This window comes from Lepisosteus oculatus, chromosome 11, assembly GCF_040954835.1.
Source record: "Lepisosteus oculatus isolate fLepOcu1 chromosome 11, fLepOcu1.hap2, whole genome shotgun sequence".
NCBI lineage: Eukaryota > Metazoa > Chordata > Actinopteri > Semionotiformes > Lepisosteidae > Lepisosteus > Lepisosteus oculatus.
The window spans coordinates 1,762,877-1,785,074 of NC_090706.1; the positions used below are offsets into that span (position 1 = coordinate 1,762,877).

At 41.8% G+C, this 22,198-nt stretch overlaps 1 protein-coding gene across 1 annotated transcript in view; it reads right to left on the reverse strand.

Moving 5' to 3' along the window:
* Positions 1-22,198, reverse strand: part of csmd2 (CUB and Sushi multiple domains 2) — a 265,918-nt gene that overhangs the window by 25,600 nt on the left and 218,120 nt on the right. Inside the window, exons 44-56 of the mRNA XM_015348750.2 lie at positions 21,766-21,911; positions 21,586-21,666; positions 19,551-19,664; positions 11,395-11,583; positions 10,163-10,309; positions 8,730-8,918; positions 7,987-8,172; positions 7,417-7,611; positions 6,962-7,135; positions 6,296-6,469; positions 6,020-6,193; positions 3,010-3,198; positions 1,853-2,026 (exon numbers count right to left, since the gene is read on the reverse strand). Of these exons, the coding sequence (XP_015204236.2) occupies positions 1,853-2,026; positions 3,010-3,198; positions 6,020-6,193; positions 6,296-6,469; positions 6,962-7,135; positions 7,417-7,611; positions 7,987-8,172; positions 8,730-8,918; positions 10,163-10,309; positions 11,395-11,583; positions 19,551-19,664; positions 21,586-21,666; positions 21,766-21,911 (2,132 nt within the window). The remainder of the gene's footprint in view (positions 1-1,852; positions 2,027-3,009; positions 3,199-6,019; positions 6,194-6,295; positions 6,470-6,961; positions 7,136-7,416; positions 7,612-7,986; positions 8,173-8,729; positions 8,919-10,162; positions 10,310-11,394; positions 11,584-19,550; positions 19,665-21,585; positions 21,667-21,765; positions 21,912-22,198) is intronic.

Genomic DNA, 22,198 nt, shown 5'->3' on the forward strand with positions numbered 1-22,198 from the left:
AATGCATACTGTATAGTGACTCGTAAAAATTATGAGTAATGAGACGTGTAAATGCATTTTGGTACCCCATATTCAGGCAACTTGTTTCACTGGACATTGAAAATGCAGTAAATAAAGTCATTAGCTGGGTTTAAAGTCAATACATTTTAAGACAAGCACCCCGATTATGTTAAAAAGCCAGTTTAAAAAGTTTAAGAATGACTTTTATTACAACAACATAAACATCTTAGATTAACAACTGTGTGTGATTATTCAGATCTAGATGGTCAAACCTCTAATTGTGAGAGCATGTTGAAACTCAGGAATCCTCCCATTTGTACTTTCATTCTAACGAGGAATTATTTTTTAATTTTTAGATTTTTTATTACATGGCATTTTTTCAGAAACCTATTGCCTGTATAAATCAAGAACTACCCATAATTATATTAATACATTAATTTAATTAAAATATATGAATTCATTGTATTATATTATATTAATAATCACCTGTGAAACTGATTTAATATTTACATGAAATATTTTCAGAAAACACAGTGGATTCCCCATAGAGTGGAGGTTTGATTTTCCCAGCTATTGTATGCCTGCTCTCTCTCCCTGCTATTTGACAGTACAGATCAGCTGTTTTATAGCTGTTTTTCCAGTTTTAGACAAGATCACCATAAAAAGAGACATTTTACTGGTTACTATAGTGGCCAACTGGAGAAACCGAATAAGCCAGAAACATTAAATGTAATCAATTTTTCTGTGTTATAACTGTCAAAGGAGTTTTATGAGAGAGTTTAAGGGTCTAGACGGATAAATATACTTGGGACCTGTTGTTACCTCTCTTTGTGTATTAGCGCAGTTAATACAAGGCACTGACGATTTGAAAAAGATTAAATGGAGTTAACAATGGCCCAGCTTTCTGCCTTTGACATAAGAGAAAGATACAGACATGGGTTATTTATTCATTCGAGCCACTAAGCCTCTCCTGCTCTCTCACCAAACACCAGAGAAATACTCAATTCTTCCCTGAAAGGTTTTGCTTGCACGGGTCTTGTAGGAGCAGAAACACCTGTTCTCAGGGGCTAATGGGTGAACAAAATCAACTGAACTGCCCTGAAAAAAAGGCAATGAGTTTTTTTTTTTGCAAGACTAGTTCATACTGTACATGTCTTCAATACTTAGATCTTTCAATGCTTTGTAAACTACAGGACAAATTAATCTCGCTTGGCTTTGATTTCGGCATTTGTCCAGTTTGCTATCAAGCAAATTGGGCACAATGGTTAGAGGTAATTATGGGTAGACAAACAGTTGACATAATTAAGCCCAAAGCCTCAGTCCTAAAGGCAGGCTTTTCAAGATTAATTCTCAAACACACGTCCCTGCATTTACAAGGCAGCAAGGATTAAAAATATAAAGACAATTTTAATAAATGTAACTTTAGCATTCTTGACTTGAGCGACCTCATCATATGGGTGAGGTATGCAGGAAATATAATTAATCAAAAGCTTGCTATACTGGTACTGTAGCAGCAGTGGAATTGATGGAGGGATGCTTGCAAAAAGAACAAAAATTAAAAGAGGAAATAGTCTGAGGTCATATATTTCATAAAAAGAAAAGTGATTTGTGGGATGCTGGGTTTTCACCTAAGCTTTCTTTATGGGTTCCTTTAAAAATATCAAGAAGAAGATTCAGAATCCAACAAAACTTCTTAATTAGAAAGTATTTGCTCTGCAGGATTTTGATGTTAGGAAAAGAAATCCTGGACTATGTGTTCGATTTATTCAGCTGGTTTGGGACAAAGGCCAGAAGATCCCATGGCCCCCCAGAGGGCGAACATTGCTAGCTCTTTGGCCCTGGGCGATCATACCAGAGCAGTGTGGCAGCGACCCACTCCAGTGCCCATCCAGCTGGCACATCCTGGTGGAGTTTCCGATGAGAGCACGGTGACCCATGCAGCTGTATCTCACCACCGAGCCCACCGTGCGCCTGTCACCCGAGATCTGGGCATAGGGAGGGATGCTGGGACGGTCACACAACACCACTGCAAGAACACAATTGAAGAATCTCCATCGGGATGAAGAAAATCAGCCAGAACTGAAAACTCCACACACTGACACATTCCGTCCTGGGCTCATCACTTGTTGTTTGCACATCACATTCTTATTTGAAGACACTTGTTATAGCATGTTTTAAGTGCAAGGAAAAAGTGACACGACATAATAAAAAAAAGCAATTATCATTAAAAATACATCATCCATGTATCTGCATTACAGAACAACTAAGTTGAGGTCTTTTGTAAACTTAAGAGTCTGAGACTCTAACACGAGCAATGAGCTGGTGGAGTAAGATGCTGTGTTCCGATCTGGGGAACTCGACCCATCTAATCTCCTCATCCCATACAGGGCTGTGAAGGAGCCAGAGGCGATCCTGGCTAGCAACAGGGGCAAAATGGGATACTGCCTGGACAGGACGCCAGTCCATCACCGGGCAGAGACACAGACACAGATACACTCCCAACAGGGCCAGTTTTCCCATAAACCAATTAACCTACTAGTATGTCTTGTGGGAGGAAACCGGAGCACCTGGAGGAAACCCCCAAGATCTCTGGGATATACAAAATATACAAATTCCACGCAGATAGCAGCCAAGGCCCAGAATTGATCCCAGGGCATGGGCACCACAAGGGAGCAATGTTAACCACTGTGTATTTATAATTTACATATTGCATTTATAATTTTGAATTGAGAAATCTGTAAGTAATGTTAGTCATTGCTAAGTGTAACACAGACCATAGGAGCTGAACCCCTTATGTCTCAATAACTCAAGTATTTGAGTGCTCAAGTACCTGGATGGCGAGAAAAAATCTATATACATTTTAGTGTAAAAAAGAAACTGGTTCAAGCATGTTATCTTTTCCTGACGCGGGAAGAAATGTCCTCCCACATTTCCAGCTAAGGAATTCTGGGAGCGGTTAGACCTGTCCCCGGGGGAGCAGGGGCAGGTCACAAGCTGCCGCCAACTTACACAGACATTTGGGAAGGGAGCGGTCCCAGGTGCCATCCCCCTGGCAGGCCAGGGCACTGGTGCCCAGTAGGTAGTACCCGGGGCTGCACGAGTAGGTCACGATGGTCTGGAAACTGAAGCGATGAGGTCCACTGGGCCGCACCTGCCTCACGCCGTTCTCAATGTGCCCTGGGTCTGTGCAGTTCACAACTGTGGAGAATGGGACAGCCACACCTGTAGTCTGGAACTGCACTACACACAGATGCCCGAAGCGCTAAGCAAATATTCCTACCCGAAATAAAATCGTTTTCACTCAGCAATGCATTTTTATGGGAAACTAATTTTTCAATGACGGAAACGGGATAGGTGAACATAACATAGCCTTATTTTGCATTTTCTATGAGAAAACATTGGTTTTGGCTAGGATTCTAAATGTTTTCTACACTGCGAATTGAATGAACATTTTAGCACAAAGTAAAAATAAACATGACGTGCATTTAACATGGAAGGCTGTAGATAACAACACCTTTAAAACAATTGAATGAGATCATATGTTTTACTGTAAATAGGCAAGAGAGACAGAACACTTCGATAGAAATTCACCAGCTCATTATAGCTAATCTTTCCTTCCAGCTCAGCCAAGGCTTGGACTTCAACACTTCAGACTTGCACATATTTTCTCAAGCAGCTCGGGACAGAAGAACTTCAAAACCCCTGATCAAGAGACGAATAACGACTGAACTAGTGCACCAAAGCAGATATTAAAATTCATGGCAGATGTTATCAATAACCCTTCTGCAGTATAATTTAGCAGTTGGGGACTCTAGTTATTTATATTTTATTGACAGGATGATGGAGGTCTGAACAGACCCGACAGATGGCTATTTTTCACAGAAAGGCGCCCTGTTTGTAGTTATTCGTCTGGCAGTAGCAAGCATACGCCAAAGGAGTGTGTTTAATTTTAAAACTATGGTTTTAATGAATCAGGCTTTTTTTTTAAACTACACTGATGAAAATGCACAGGAAGTGTCAGATAAATTGTCCTTGTTTAAGAATGCGTGTATTTATATATTTCCTTGTATATGTCTTTTTGTATATGTTAAAAGTCTATGTTTATGAACTTGTATACTGGAAGGTTGGGATTTTATATTCCATGTGGGGCACTGCTGGTTGTATTCTTGAGCAATGTACGTCTCTCAGAATGCTCCAGTAAAATCCCTGTTTTTAGCCAGAATAATCCTGAGATTCAGTCCTGCTAGATAATGTGGATCGTGTAGTTACTGCAAGTCTCACACAATGCTACCATCATCACAGCCAACAGTATACTGAAGACAGTCCTTCCAGAGGCATGCTAGAAGGGGAAAAGACATGGAACCAGGCTACATATGTTTAAAAACCATTGAAATGCCACATCCTCTTCAAATTGTTCTTGCCGAGCACATTGGCTGCTATACAGTATGTTTCTGGAGAGCTGCAGAAATGTTTGCGCACATTGTGTCTTAAATGACTTCACCAAACATGTTCGACCTTAATCTGTTTACTGTTGCCCTTGCTAGGGTACGTATGCAGCAGATGACTTAATGAAAACAATGCTGATGGGAATTAACCAGTAAGTGAACAGCTTCGTGGAAGGAGATACAGTATGTACAGAAGATGGAGATGTAAATCAATAAGATATAGTCAGGAAGGAGACAATCCTCCTTCCTCCACTCGCTGACTGCAGAGCTGCCGTGTCACAGTCCCCTGGCCTGTGGCCAGGCTTCTCTTCGCTAAGCAGGCCCAGTGGAGAGGCTGCTGGTGTGATTTTGCTGTTCTCTTTCTGAAGCGGCACACACTTACAGTATTTGTGTTGTTATGGAAGATTTTCAGGACATTGCACTGGACATTGAATGATGTTTGAAAGAGATGAATTATTGATGTAGCTGAAATGAGATACTTATTTATTTTTGCCACTGTATTATTCAGATACCGATGGCGTTAAATACATATTATACAATGGCTGTGTGGACTTCTAATGCACAGGCACAGCTCTTGTGATTCCCAGGACTGGACATTATTCTATTTTCCTCTGCTATATGGCCTCTGTTCCTCTCCTACTGGTTAAAATACAAAGGAGCAGATGCAATTATCTGAGAGAAAATCCTCTCCTCTCTCACTGAACTCCCACTTACTGTACTGTATGTTTCTGCATTTGAAATACACTTAATACCTTTGCTGTAATTTACACAGCAACACGCCTGGGGTTACACTGTGCTGTTGTATACATGATATGGTATTTCAGAAGCTTAACCTGTTTCTATAAATGTATTACGCTATACAGAAAAAAAAACAATGGGCACTGATGTTTTTTTTACATTTTTATGAATGCATCGTCCTTAATTCCAAATCATTAGAAATATGTTATTATTTTCCACAGTTGTCTTTTAAAAAAACCTTGCACGGTAAGCACCTTCTTCATCCTCACAGCCAACTCAGCAGGGCTCAGTTTCTTTAGTCTGGCTGATAATGTATACGGAAGGATATCGCAGTTAGAAAAATGACATTCCCGAAAATCAAAAATGAAATGTTATGTAGAACTTGTGACATTGCGCCATTTTTTAAAGACCTTTCACGTAGTAGTCCTTCCTACAAAGATAAAAAGTAATGAAATCCACAGGAGATTTAGTCAGGAAGGATCGTTTAGGGGCTGTAATTACAAAGTCCATTTATGTGAGATACCATCACTCCACATTTCAGAATCGGGCAGCCACACGGATCGACGGAGATGTAGATAGGCACAGCACATGCAAATGTTACCCTCTTCTAGCCCGGCAGGCCCATGGTTATGAGTTATTAATTAAATCATTAAATTTCTCTGCTTTCCCTTTTCAATTTCTCTAAACGGGCGCATTAAGCCTTATCTCAAGGAGCCATGAGGTCTCCCTTCACTTTTCCATTTTGTCTCGTTCGGCTGCAGCCAAGTTCGCCCGAGGTAAAGGAGAAACCTGACACACACTCCAAACCCACACACACACGACCCCGCTACACCTACTTTCACAAGCTGGCAGGGAGTTGCTCCACTGCCCATTGGGCTGGCACTGTGACATGACTGCCCCCTGGAGCTTGTAGCCAGTACTGCACGTGAACCTCACTGTGTCATAGAGGTTGAACTGCGCCCCCTGAGTCACGCCGTTCATGGGGTTTCCGGGATGACCACAGGTGATGGCTGTGTAAAGGCAAATAAGAGTGAATCAAACAATGAAATTATTTGGTCTAAAAGCATTCGTTACATAGAGGAAGTGTCTCCTGGGTTTTCGGGGTTACTCACGGACACAGACAGGAGTTTTCCCAGACCAATGGTGGTCCTGCTCGCAGATTCGCACTGACACACCGATGAGACGGAACCCAGGGTTGCACTGGTACACCACGCTGCCTCGGTAGTTATAATTCTCCCCTGTAATCTGCCCGTTTACAATGGGCTCGGGGGTGCCACAGTGTCCAGCTGCAGGGAGAGGGAGAAACAGGGAATGAGTGAAGCTGAGCAGGGTTAGAGAGTTAGATTCATGCTCCCTACATAGTTTAAATAGTTTACATGTGCAATTCAGTTTAAATACGACATACAGTGGCTTATTAATAATATTACGCCATGACCTGCATATCACCCTAATGGACCATAAGGGCCTTAACGTAGAATAACAAAACTGGAGAGTAAACTAGAACATATTATTTGGAATAGATAGAAATGGCAAAACTTGGTACATGATTTTCCAAAGCTTGAAGAGCCATTCGATCTACAATCAGGAGAGTGATACTAAACACATTCCCATAACTTACAATCAGATCGTTACGATCTACTCCAAAACAAGAACAGATTTTGAATTCACTACAAAAACAAGGCAAAGCCTTGATACTTGAAAATCACAGTTAATCATCACTACTCTTGCTCATCGGTAGATCTTTATCCCTGGTCCTCAGTGCAGGGTCAGGAGCTCACCGAGACACTGGACTGGTGTTCCACTCCAGAGCCCGTTGGCCATGCATTCCCGAACGCGGGAGCCCACCAGGGTGAAGCCAGTGTTGCAGGAGAAGATGGCGGTGGCACCATACACAGTCAGAGTGCCAATCTTGTTCCCGTTCACAGGGGTAGACACCTCCCCGCAGGAGATAACTGTGCAAGACACCGACAAATTGGAAAACGCTGTGGTGCAGCGATACAAGCATTATAGCGCTGATTGAAATTATGTGAGGCAATGGGACATTTTCTTTCAGGTGTTTAAGTTCTACAAACTCTTGTGGTAGTTACTTAAACATACTGTATATCAGGTTTTTACAGCTTAGGATACCACGGCTTTTCAAATCAGGGGGCAGAAACAAGATGGCGGACATGTTGAGCTCCGTCTCAGGAGCACGGCTGTGAAAAGAGCATATTAATAAAACAAGTCAACTCACTGTTGCAGGCTGGCCTGGGGTCGGGATAGCTCCAGGTACCGTTGGCCTGACATCTGATGACACGGGGCCCCCTGTAATAGTAGCCAGGGTCGCAGACAAGCATCATTTGGGCATCATATTGATTATGGGTCCCGTAGATCAGCCTCCATCTCCCATGTGCCACTGCGGAATGGCCAATGTCTGGACAAGTCACGGCTGAAAGATAACAGGCCATGGGAGATGAGAAGCGTGCAGGTCACTCAATTATATCTGATTAGATAAAACCAAAACTACCCATCGAGCCTGATGACTTGCTTTATGTGCTAATAAAAAACGCCTTCTAAGCAAGAGTTTAATTAAAAATGGGGGTCCTACGAGTAACATAACAAAGCATGCTGAGATAAAGAGGGAAAGAGTGGCACATTTAATAGATGAAAAACTGTGCAATATCTTTGTTCAGGGCTCTGTCACTCCTTTTACTAGATATATATCTAATATAAATTATTTACCTTGCACCACGTCAGATGATGTGCGCTTCAGTGAAAGACTTTTCACATAATTAAGAACGCGGATACAATCCCCGAGACTCACCGGAGCAGTGAGGTGGGGTGTCGGTGGGGCTCCACTTGCCCGATTCCTGGCACACGATGGAAACAGGGTGGTTCATGGAAAGTCTGAAGCCCTGGTTGCACTGGAACACGGCCCTGGAGCCCACGGTATAGTCCCGCCCAGTGACAGTGCCATTGACAGGAGGCTGGGGCACGCCGCACGACACCACTGCGAACAGCCAGCGACAAGCAGGAGCTGTTAGGGCTGGTTATCCCTTTGACCAACACGTTTACCCAAAGCAACTCACATTTAACAAGGGCCTCACACTCAGTTCCTGGAGGGCCTTGTGTCTTCTGGTTTCTGTTCCACCCATATGTGTCACATAGCTCGTCCTATTATTTAATTAGCTGCATTGTGCTACACTAATCAGGCTCTGAGGTGATGTATAGGTAACTGTATCTTTAACTGTATCTTGTATCATCGACTGTTAAAACAAATTAAGAAAAACCATGTCTAATTTAAATAATAATTATGTTAATTATTCACCCGTCCTCAAAGGGGTCGGCCTTGCTACACACCCTTTTTGTGCAAAAAAGGCGGTTCTCATATCTCACCTGAGACAGTACCATGAACCAAATCCATACCACCAGAAACCAAGATATAAACCAACAAGTTAAATGCTGGGCGCGTTTACTGCATTCGATTCTCAGCACCCCGCACGTTGCACGGTCCTCCAGTAGGGGGGAGGGCACAGCTATTGGGTGAAAGCACTGCAGAGCCCCTACCTTGGCACAGGGGTGCTGGGGCGCTCCACTGGTAGAGGCCCTGTGAGGCGCGCGTGCAGGTGGCGCTGCTCTGTCCGATTAGGTGGAAGCCCTGATCACAGCCGAAGCGGAGGGTGCTGCCCAGCTTGGTGCCCGTCTGACTGTGGACTGACCCGTTGGCGGGAGGGTTCGGGGGGCTGCAGTACGCCGCTATGAAAGACACGCATGGCGACAAGGTCCCATTGAGGTACTGTACCAGCGCACACAGACCCACTCTCCCTGCCTGAGCCCACACCCCCAGCTTGGGTACAATATTTAGCATGAGTGGGTCGCAAGAGAGCAAACGGATTTGTGTTTGATTGTGTGCTACTTGGTTAAAGCTCACGCGAGATCATATTATTAACTTTTTCCCAACATTAGCAGTGCACAGCATCCCGGCGCATTTTGTATGAAAGAATCCAACGTATCTCATCAGCACTCAGATACAAAATGACTCTTCAGATGCGAGTTTTATTTTGGCAGATTAGACTGCAGCAATGCAATATGTGCGTTCATGAGCATAAAGGGAGCCAGAGCAGACAATTCCAAGAATCATAGCAAAAAATGAGAATAACTCATTCCCTTATGATCTGGATTCAACACTAAAGAACTGGGTTTCAATTATAAATGTTAATACCTTGTAAAAGATCTATAAGAGCACTCTACTGCTCTTGCAATTTCTGCAAAATATACTGTATATCCACAGCCCTAAAGCACCCTGTGAGAAAAAGTAGTCAAGAGCTGTACAGCCCAATCTTCAGCTACAGCATGATTCAGCTTCTTCACAAGGCAATTAACACCCAGTTAAATGGAGAGGGAGCTTGGAATATAATTCTGTGAGGCCTGACTTGGTTCGATTGAGGACAGATATCAGCTTTACAGGAGTGTGTGAAATTAAAAGAACAACAAGCTTTCTTAGTCACACATAAGCTCACACCTCCTGGTATTAGCAACTTTCCAGAAAATCATTAAAAAAACACCTTTGTTAATTTAAGAAGGTGAAAATTGATGTTGGCAATGCTAGAAAATGCCCCACAATTTGAAATGCATTCCCCTTGTTATACTGAGAGTTTTTTTCTCTTTATACAGACAGTTTAGGAGAGAAAGAAAAAAAGATGAATGGAATCACCCTCCAGATGAATGACAGGATTGGTGTACCTGTATGTACCGAGAGCCAGACTGTCTTGTGCTTTTCAGATTTCCTGATACAACAGTGCTGTAGTTCACAACAGTACAAACGGAGTATGAGACATGATAATAACAGCTCTGCGTAGATTTGCGGGGGGAGGTACATAGAGTATGTCAACAAAGAGGTGATCAGTGGTTGAGCTGAGCTGGTAAAACGTCTTCTCATTGATAGTCTAAACAGTACGAGTGGTCGTTTGTTCTTTGTGACATCATAGTGGGCAGCCCACCTGAATAGCGAATCCGGAATCCCTTGTGGCTGGAGGCGTGGTCTGAGGTCCAGTGAAGATACACCTTATTGGAGGAGCTCGTGATGCTCAGGGGGGAGGAGTAATTTCCACTGAGTACGATCAGGGTGGGGCTCTGTCTGGAGGGTCCTACAGGAAACATGGATTCAGTCAAATGTGCCCTGCTACCGACAAAGTGAAAAACTAAATTACGGGAAAACAAGGAGTGTTCTTATATATTGGGGTTTTCGTTCAAGATCAGTATTCCACAGGTACTATGATCTAAACAGTACTTACATCTTTGTTTAGGCACATCTTTCTTTAGAGATGCAAAACCAATTAATTTTCAACCTCTTAAAATGCACACAATTATACATACAAGGGTGTGTCTGAATCTTAATATGAAGAATTGCTGAAACCCCTCATCAAATAACTGCAACTTTATAGCGTGCCTGTGTGCTCCCTGTTGGACTCTGGGAATGGAACAGTTCTGACCTGACCTCAACAGGCCAAGTTAATTTACAACTGCCACAATATTCCTTACATTGCAAACATGCAACAGAGAGGTGCAGGAAGGTACAGCATGTTGCCTCCCAAGGGGGCTTCTCACTGGGCTCTATCACTGAGGCTTTTCATTTCAATTCTTAAGCGGAAACATTTGTGCATTTGTCTTGAGTCCATTCATGTGAAATAACCCAGGGAATTCCTTTGACTACAACCTTGTAAACCTTGTAGGTTTTCATTTTGGCTGTCATGCCATCTTGTTTATTTATTGATTTCTGTGTTTTAAATATTTATACAGCTGAGCCTCCTGAGGCATGGCATTTATGTTCAATAGGCAAGTGATGCTGTTACCGGCCCTTAGCTATGACTGTACAGCCACACATTCCTCTTACATTCCCCCTGTAGAGAACTGGGCCTTTATCGAATCGCTTACACAGACGGATGGCCCTTACCCTTGCTCACCTAGCTCACATCTGCCAAACGGCAGATCTTTCCATACTGTTGATTTTAAAGAAACTCCAGATGAGATTTTCTAAATATGTTGAAGATTATCAATAACGTCTACATTTTTCTTTACTTTTATTAACAGCAACAAACAGTTATAGCGCACAGCACATTTGTGTCGCAGTGGTTTTGCTAATGCATTTCAATGAATTGCTCTGAAAAACAATCTTCCTGTCATGTGACAGACGGCACACTGTGTGACAGGAAGTTGTTGGCAGGTGACGCACCATCAAAGATTTCCAGCTCGTCGTACTGCCGGCTGCTCTGGAAGCGCTCGATGGTGAGCGAGATGTTGTGCCCAGGTTCCACCTTCACCACCCAGGAGCACGTCTCGAAGTGTGGGAACCCGCTGCCTGGAGTCTGGCTCAGGATCACCCCTGTGGAGTCTGTCAGAACCTCATTCATGGGGCAGGTAACTGCGAAAAAAAGAGAGGCTCTGTTCTTGGGTCTTGGACACATCTTTTGGTAGAAAAGGGATTTCAAGATCTGCATTTCTTCTTTCAGCAAGAAACCATCAAGGCCTAAGAAGAGCATAGTCAGTATACACAATCTTGCAAAGCAAATCAGACATTGTGTAGAGGAAAGTAAATCAATGCATTGTTGAGTAAAGTATCGCTCTAACTGCATTTATTTTATTACTCAACAAGATGGTCAAAAAAGGAAATATTAACTGCAACTGCAGCACACTGTTGCTGTACTGCAGTAGGGACAGTACTTAGTGGAACACAGCAACTCTGTGGCATCACTTCACCAGCCCAACAAGGTTATTCCACTAATGGATTTCCTTCAACAATAATACTCTCGCATATAATGTAACGCAATACAGCAGATCACAAGCAATTATAATAAAAGCTGCAGTACTGCAGTTCTTCAAAACTCTTCCTTTGCATTCAGAAAAAAAGAAAAGTGAGTGTGCAGGCTTTATGAACAGGTGGAAAGACAAACACTACACAGACAAGAATGGATGGAATACTAAAGATTGTTATAAATAAAAAGTGTAGCTGTGTGTTCTTAGATCAAGGATTGCAAGTGCAGGTGAAAAGGACAAGGCTGAAAGATTTGAGTTACTACAAGCAAGCATAGAGTCATTGATAAAAAGGGAATTTTTGGAACAATAGTGATATCCTTTACCACAGTATATAACTGGTATTTTGTATAGAGGCCATCACCCTGTAATGTCAAACTGTAATGCCACTCTTCAGAAATGGCAGATTGTACTGGCAACTGCTCACTAGTAAGAACAGGTGTAATTGGTAATTAGTTACAACCATTCAAATACAAATGTGAATCTTCTTGACCCTTCGCCTAAGGTTATCTATCCTAGAAAAGGCCTCATCTCTACTTAAACTTGACAAAAAGACCACTGATTGAACAATTGACTCGCACTGTTTCCTTAACACAGTCCACCACATCTCCTCCTGTTGCTGAGATTATGTTCTCAGATCTCACACAAGTAACCCTTTCACCTTTCAGAGAAGAAGCAGATAGAGTTTGCGGCTTTGTGCGAGGTGCAGGTCGATTTAGACTAAAATATTCATCCTACCCAGCTCAAGTTCAAATGTGCCCGCAGTTAATTTGAAGCAAAGTCGCCGGTGTGACCGGAAAGCTCTGCAAATCAAGGCATGTCTGAGGCCAGCCAGCAGCAAAAGACTGAGTCCTTCACGAGTCACGGCACACGCCCTCTGCAGGTTTCGGTAAATAATTCATGAGGAAACATTGGAATGTTTTGGCCAGGGATTTCCCTGTTGATCCCCCACAATGCCTCAGAGCTGCAGCCTGACAAAGACCCCACATAACAGCGGGGCATGTCAAAAGGTGGGATGTGTGTGCTTCAAGAAACAGTGCTGCGAATCTTTAGTGGTATGAATAGTTTATACACAAACAAAATGTCATGGATCAGGTGTCTCTGAAGGATAAGGATAGGTCAGTTTAAATAAATCTCATTAATTGCAGATCATCCCTTACCTCCAAATAAACCTAATCTTATTAACTTCCAGCCTCATCCTTATCTTAACTCTAACTCCCCTAATTTAACATTAGAACAAGACTACCACAGAGCTGTGAGAGGATTAAATACAGGTGTAATATCCTAATGCAAACAGTGGACAAGATCTGAACTGACTGACCATGATGGCAACTTCAGTGAAGTAACAGAAATTTTCAGCTAACATTATTTTACAACAAAGACAGCAGGAGTGAACTCGTACAGTGTCTTGAAATAAATAAACCGGATCAATTACTGTTTGTTAAAGGTCAAAGCTGTTTTTGGATAATGTTATTTTGTCCCTCCCTAAATTTTAAACTGGATGCAATTGAACAAGCAGATTTCTGATTTCTGTGTCTGGAATTCCACAGTCCAGTCTTTACTCCGGAGAATAGAATGTTTTATTTTATGAAAATATATACTTAAATTTCCTTCAAGGTAACCAGGTTTAATTCTGGACATTTAACAATGACGCTTGGAGCTAGTAATTTAACTCCATGCTTCAACGCACAAAGAAATCAGACAGAATTTCTTCTCCTACATACTATACGTACGCCTGCTGTCTGTAATGGCCTTTGATAAATTCATTTTGTGTGAGGATCTCAGCTGTCAAACAGTCCCTGAATCCAGTCAGACAGAGGAAATACCATTTCATTTCCCACTTGACACCTTCCAAGATTTTGTTAAAGAAAAAACAGACAGTATTCAGTTTTGTACACATATGATATTACAATTAAATACGGTGTCATGTTAACCTTGGTGCTTGTACCTGTGTAGTCAGGCTAACACTAAACTGGTACTGCACAGCTCTTTGACAAGGACTGATCTGGGATTATTTTTTTTCCCACTTGAAGTAAAATACTCCTTTACTGCTTTCTGTGGTGCAGCCAAATACCATTCTGTATCATTCTTGTAACAATTAAGCACAACAAAAGACACCCATGAGTTTTTAAAAGTATCAAAGGGGAACTTCAACCCTTTTAAAATGTTTACTCATTTTCACTAAACCCACTCCATTCAATTTAGATAAAATGGTAATGTAATACACAATTTACACATTTTTTATTCAGTTGTATTCTATTCAAAGCCAGCTGAGCAAGATGCGGAATGGCTGATTTTTATTTTTTTTGGTGCGGATAGATTCATTATAAACAACATCCAGAGATATGCAGGTCACTTTAAATTTTTTCATTCATGTTCCCTCTGAAAAGTGCTCACTGCACTATTCTGAGCAACATCATAAATCCCACATAACACTAAAGAGGCATATGGTCTTTCACTAGTGGTGTTTTTTGGAAAACGCCACGCTGTTACATGTCACCATAAGCCATGTACTTACAGTACCACCAGATATGCTCATGTATTTTCATATACTGCAATAACTGCAGTAAGGTATTGATGACTTAACTGAATTAATTCTCAGTGTGATATTAATACATAATAACTTCCTCACAAGTTTTAAAGCTTTTGATTTCATATACAGCACCATACAGTACTTTATTTGTGAGAATTATTTCAAACACTTATTCCAGATCGTGGTCACCGACGACCACGCCTGTCTCCCCAGCCTCCACTTAATGGTTATTAAGATAAATGCAACAACTTTTTTTTCAAACCACTCCACAAGTTTCTCACATGCAAGTATTCTCCAATATCATCACAACAAAACCATAAAGTTTGTTTCCACAGCTGTGACACTACTGTGCAATAAACCAATAAATTAACGAACTAGCAAGAACCCCAATAAAAAAACACGCGCAGCACAGCATGTCAATATCATACCAACAATTTTTAACAACAAAACCACAAAACCATGTTATCATTCGAAAAAGGACAAGTGGAGCTTTAAAAAAACCAAAACAATCGATCACAAAGTCACTTTTTTATCTGATGATGCACTTCCAAACTTCCAATATGCATCGATAAGGCAATCAATAAGCCAGCAAAACAAGACCACAAAAGCAAAAAAAAAAAGATATATCCAATGTTTTTACCTTATTCTGAAGCATGATATATATATCCAAAGTAGTCCAGACTAGCTTATCTAGAGACCTGGAGGCTATTGACCGTTATTGCCTGTGTTGTAAATAGTGGTAAATGTTTGAAGCAGGACCGCAAGAAATAAGGTGATCTGATTGGTCAAAAGCGCTGTCACTCATTGTATTTTATACAATCCTTATGGGGTGTCCTTATGAGTCCTTATGGGGTGACACTTCCTCTCGAAGCCTCAGGCTGTATTCCGCCTGCCTTCTAGCTGTCAATCATTGACTCAGAAGGGGTAATCAATCAGTTTTTTTTCAGTGCTCCTTTTCTTCACACCAGAAGGCAACTCTGAGGTTTTTTTTCATTTCATAACAGCAGATAAAGGCTCTCTAGCAGTGTCTGGTTTTTATAGCAATTGCAATGGTTTTTATTCTTATTATTTTCAATATAGTTATGATTTTTTATTATAGGCGTGCAATTTCATTCCAGGTCCAGTCTTCACAAAACATGATGTAGAATTTTTTCTATTTGATCAATTTGTCCCAGATTTTTATCCAAGCTAGTAGTCACCTAGAATAAGGTTTTCAAATCATTCCCAGGCCTTTTTACATGCATATAGTTGAAAAATCTGACCTCTGAAGACCAAAAAAACATTTTAGCCTGCTGTTTTTTTCATATGTTTGTCTGCTGAGTGGACACATTAAGGGGGTTGGCTTCAATTTAAAACCTGAACCAGGCGATATAATGAACCAGGAGATATAACAAACTGTTTAAGGGGAGGAAATTCCAGGCGGACATCTGCTAAATGTGTCACTGGGACTGAGTTGAATTACATCTAACATTCTTACATGTACAATGTAGAAATTGGACTCTGGCCTGGGATCATTATAATCAGACACCTGCTATTGTGTGTGACATCTCAGGAACAGCCGAAAGGTGGGGATAATATTATCAGTAATAGCCACTGGGTCATAGGTACAGTAGAATGGTCATTTGTAAACCTCCCTTCATGGTAATAACATAGGGTCACCATAGCTGGACTCTGACTATAAACCTCACTGTAACACTGCTAGAATTCAGGGCACTGTGAAATATACCTTGTGCTTGTCTTTTTCTTCTTCGGAATTGTCCAGAAATTGATACTTCTGTCACAAATTAAGCTCATCTCAAACCTTCGCGGGACTGAGATGTGACTCCTTGCATCCCTACAACAATATATCTCATTATATATAATAGATATACATTTATACCCGAAGAAGGCTCCACAGCTGAAATGTTGTGTCTTCTCTTTTCAGCATGGAATAAGCCTTTACTTATTCCTTTGCAGCCTATGCATGCTGATGCAGCTCCATACTTGACCTATATCTATTTATGGTTCCAACTAGCAAAAATACGGTGTATGTCATATGAGTGAAGAGCTACACCTCTTCAGCTACACACACCTGAAGAGATTCCACAAGAAAAAAAAACATTTGTATTTTCGACCTTTCTTTCAAGTACCTTTTGGCATGGAATTTACCTCTCAGTATACAGTATACGGTTTTTAGCAGCCAATGACAATGACTATCACCCTTAATTTCATCAAAAGGACAATATTGTTGCTTAAAGCACACGGCAAAGTCATACTGCTTCAGACTTTTGAGACATATATTTATCAGTAAACAGAAAACAAAATTAGAAAAAAAATAGAAAATACCTATGGCCACCAGCATGCGTTAGATTTACATATCCAGACAGAAATTGGTACTGAGGTATGTGGCCAAACATCTTTCTTATTCCTCATTGTACTTTGTCTCGTAATTAGATTGCCTGCCACATCCATGTGGTCCCGCTTCATGGATTTTACCATAAATTATCCTCTCATTGCCTTAATGGCATTGTACCACAAGTATCATCGAGTACTGCGTGCACGAGAGAGGGGGCAGAGCTCGCCATCTCAGCTGAATTGCCACAGCGCTCTTTGCGTCTGTTGGTTCATCGCAGTAAAATCAAATTAGCCCTTGCTCTCCCATTCATTTCCAGCCTCGTTATTCCCAGATTGAAAGATGTGTGGGCGAGTTCACGCTGACCTCTACAATGAGAGGCTGCCATGCTAGCAGTCTTCTGGACACTGTAGAGCTATGGGAATCTCTTGCAGTCTAAGATGCTTATCTGTATGTGCACCCATGAGACTCTAGTGTATATAGCTCCTATTTGTCACAGATCACAAGTAGTTAATAATAAGATAAGATATGATACGATAATATAAGATAAGATCACTTTATTGCCCATATACAATTTCTTGTTTGAGGAATTTGTCTTTTCACATACCCCCAACTTGCTCTCCATGAGACACACAGACAGGGAGAGAAGCAATAATGCAATTACTCCTCTCCTTTACTGCTGAGGCATCCCTTCTGAACATTTTAACACAATGGAAATTGCATGGTACTTTGACGAGGACTTAACATGAATTGATTTTACTTTGTTATGCTTTCCCAAAGATTGTTTAATTCCTTGACCATGTCTTTTCATGCTTTACAATGCTATGCTTTTCCCTACTCTAAATTTACCATCATGCACAGTAGTGAATCTTTAGCAAAGAATTCTGACACCATTTGAAATGATGCAGTGTAACTACAGATAGGTCATTGAAACCACAAAGGGCAATCAGTTGTATGTGTTTCAGGGTAACTTGAGGGAAATTAAATCCTATCTGTATGTACTAACTGTATACCATGACAGGAGATGTCAAATGCTACTCTGCTGAAGATAAATAAAGATAAATAAAGGAAAAGGAGCAAATTTCCCTCTTCAGCACAAGGTTCTGTTTGATATTGTGTGAAGCTGTTAAATGAACAAACACACAAAAAATGTTTAATGTGAAGCATGTGCTGTAGTGAGAAAGCACTCTAATTTTCACAAGGACTAGAGGAAAAATCATGCCAGGTTATCATTGTCACCATGGAGACAGGACAGATCTTCAAGCTCTGCTCTGTGCTGGTGTGTGTGTGTGTTGATGGACGGGGGGCACACAGACTATTAATCCTTGTTCAAATATTAAGACTTTCAAAAGGAAGGGAACTTTGGTGGGGGGTGAGAGTGTAGGGAATAGACAGTCTGAGCAGCACTGGGGTAATTGAGAGTTTCAGATTTCGACTAGACAGAGAACACTGCTAGTGTATCAGGAGTGGGAAGCATGTGGGAAGAGGGGGTGATATGAAGATGACTCAGGTTCAAGGCTTCACTGCTGCTTATAAATGCAACCTACACTGCACGCTAACCAGGTGCGAGGGTGTTGCCAAAAAAGGACTCATCCCACATACAAGAGCAGCATTTGAAGAATAATAAAAATCAAATTAGATTCTAATACAATGTTGCAGACTATTCTGCTGATGTGTATGAATGCCTGTGGGCATGTGTTCTAATTATGGCTGCTTCAGTAGGTTTCAAAACCAGAAAGCCCAGGCACTTCCTGCCTCAGAACGGGATGGGTCTGGTGAAGAGGGCAGATCATATCAAAGCGATCCATCTGCTGCTGGAGAGAGGGGAGAGAGGGGAGTGGGGTGCCTCTCTCTCCGGCGAGGAGCTGTGAAAAGGCTGTGATTTGATAGGTGCAGCTGCAGCCTGGCTATCCTCTGCATTTCAATGAGCCCTCGCTCCCGTTCTGGTGCTCCGCGAGGCACTGCACCACAGCCGACGCTCCGTCTCCCCCTCTCCCTCGCCGGCGCCTCGCGCGTACGCTGCGCTCTCCTACTGCCGGGGACCCGAAAAACAGACACAGCGCCCCCTCACTTCCACCCCTGCCGCTTCAGCCCCCTCTCCCAGTCTCCTCGACAGGCCTCCTGATTGAATGCCGTTGGAGTGGCTGTGACAGCACCCAGGTTGCTGGGGCTCCGGAAAGAGGGATTCAGTGAGGTACTGGGTGTAGGTGTGTGTGGAGGGGAGGCCACTTTGGTTGATAGTGTGATTTAACGAAGACAAAGACAATATAAAGAACAAAAATAAACAAAACAAAGAATGGGACTGAGCCCCATATGAATAGAAGGAGAGAGAGGAAGCTGTTTGGGTTTTCTGTTACATAACTACCAAGTGTGATACTCTATGGGAGATGTCCAGCAGAAGAACTTGTTTCCAGGCTTAAGCAAACATCATGATCACTTTTTTCTCAATTTGTTTTTTTGTTTTGTTTTCTGGTGCAAAGCTTAACATATCTGTAAACGATAGAGGCTCTGGTTCAACAGCACAGCAGCTTTCCCATCAATACTTCTACTGCTACATTTCAGAAAAACAGAGAATGGGACAGGGAAAATGGGAAAAAAAATAATTTGAAGAAAAAAAGCCTGGGCAATCGGTCAGTATCTTATTATTCTGTGCATTTAAAAAAAAACTCATACCTGGCTCTAAGGGCCACCCCTGACAGACAGGCTTCCTTACCTTCACAGGACGGTAGGGGGCCTTCAAAGTCCAGGTGGGTCCCCAGTCGACAGGTAAGAATATCGTTGCCACTCAGCTGGTATCCAGGCAAGCACCTGTAGCGCACAATGTCCCCTGCAGAGAACACGCAATTAACTTAGTCAAAAAATTGCGAAGTACTGTATCTGGTCCAGAGAGAATGTCTTGAAGTGAATAATAGAATCACAGGATGACAAAAATTAAGATCTTCTAAATTTATACTTACAATAGCAGATAAAAACATAAACAACATTTCTGGGACAAGGCTGAAATCTAGCGGGTCTTTTGCTCCACCCAAAGGACCCTGATGAATTTCTAACTTTGTGTTTTTAAGAGTATTTTTCTTACCTTCAAATAAAATGAATAGAGCTTAGGCATTTAATTTTTTTGCCCTTTCACTGGAATGACGAAACACATCCACTTCAGAGACTTGCCAGAAATGTAATTGTTGCTATCCATACATTTTCTAATTACTTCATGCAATTCAGAGTTGTGGGGGAGCAGAACCTATCCAAGCAAGCAATGGGTAGAAGGCAGGGCAGATCTTGGATAGGACACCAGTCCAACATAGAGAACACACAGAATCAGACACAGGCATACACACTCACACACAGACCAAATATCCCAATAGTCAATTAGCCTAACCATATATCTGTGGATTGTTAGAGGAAACAGGAGCACCCAGAGGAAACCCATGCGAACATGGGGAGAATATAAAATCTCCACGCAGATAGCAGCCCAGGTCACACAGGGCTCCAGCAGTGCTAGGCAGCAATGCTAACCACAGCCCACTAAAGCTGTTTTTCTTTTTTCCCCTTCCAGGGGGGCCCAACAGTTAAGCACTAAATTAACTTACTTAATGTGCTGTATAATCAATTAGCAAAAATGCCCATCCTCTACTGCGAGGGACTGCCCGTAACTGGCACATGTGAGAAGCCTTTCTGTATTCTGAGGACACTCAAAGTCTGTCTGCCTGCGCCAGTTCTGGACCTTCTACAGCCCTGCGCCACCATTCTGCTGAAACTGCAGAATGCCCAAAAAACAGAAGACCTTGCCCTCTCAGTCATGCCTTCACCACACTGGCACACTGGAGCCTGTTTGGTGCTCCAAGATCATTGCTCAGCCAAGCGAGATGTGTTTAGTTGAACCTACTTTTTGTAACTAGATCAGACCTGAATTGATCTTTTCAATTTCTCTCAATTTCTGTGAATCAGGCCAAGACACTAATTCCAAAGTCAAATAAACAAACAGAGGAATGAATAAACAGCTCACTCAATATAAAGACAGCAGCTACTGTAGATAGACTAATTGATAAATAAGCAAACACTACATTACAAATACTCCATCTCTTATAACCCTCTAGAATCCAATTGTGACTTAATAATTTTCTAATTAAAACTAATAAAAAACTGTTGATTTACTTTTCTCTTTCAGAAAACATATACGGAACAGTTTCCAAATCATATGAAAGCAAGAAAGAGTATCTGGATGCTCAATCAACGAGAAACATTTAACATGTTTTCTAATCCAGGAGATATTCATCTCTTAATTTACCCACACAACAGGCAGAGTTCAAAAACGATATTTCACTCCCTAACTACTCAGGTCTGTAATAATATTCCATACTTGAGACAGAGACGGAGGGAGAAAACCTGTTAGCAAAAGAAAATGTGATAAAACTGTAAAACAATTTCACTTAAAACATGGTTGATATAATTAATGGCTGCAAGAAGTCACTCCAAAGTCACCCACTTCAGCATTTCTGCTCTGCTGCCTTCCACAGAAATAGCTGGAATGACAAACAGGAATGAGGCTAGGTTTTTCTTTCTATTCTGGGAGTATTATTAATGAGTCCTGGCCAGCCAGAAAATTAACTCTCAGCCTGTGTTTCTAGCACACTAAAGCAGCTTTTCAGCATCACCCTAATTATTAATTGAAACACGTTAGAAAAGGCAGCTACCCAACAAATATTGAGCTTACAGGGGACCAATGAGTGCATTTTCAAAGGCATAGTTACCTATTTTGAACTCTTTGCTGGCCATCAGGATTTCAGCGTTTGGGACAATGGGTGGTGGTAGACAAAACTGGAGGAGGTAAGCTAAAATGAAAGAAAATTAAGGCAAGCATTTTAATTGCTATTTATGAATAGCCAAATCCAGGAGCTGTGAAACCTTGGAGGTGGGGGGGAGTTGCAGACCTTGGTAGCTGATACTGAAGAGACCTCCTTTTTCTGCATCGCTACGGAAACGGATGAGGACCTGGTTGGTGGTGCTGCTGGGACATTCTACAACTTTGTTCCCGCTGAACACTCCTAGTTTCTGGGCCGTCTCCTGAGGACCATCCCTAGAAAAGTACAACAGAACATTTTTCTTTTGTTCCTTCTAACTTGCTTAATGGACAGTTTACCAGACAGATGAATTTGCAGAGATGTGCTCCTGTAAAACACATGAAACAGAATGAGAACAGGAGGTCACAACTCTGGGCCTGGAGATCCCGAAAGAATTCTTAGGATCACCATCTGCCAAAAACGTGGGAAATGATAAATAGGCCCAGTTAAAATAATGGTTGACTGGAGACTCAGGATGAAATAAGTGGTAAATTCGGTGTGACCCCCAAAAACCTGATTTTGG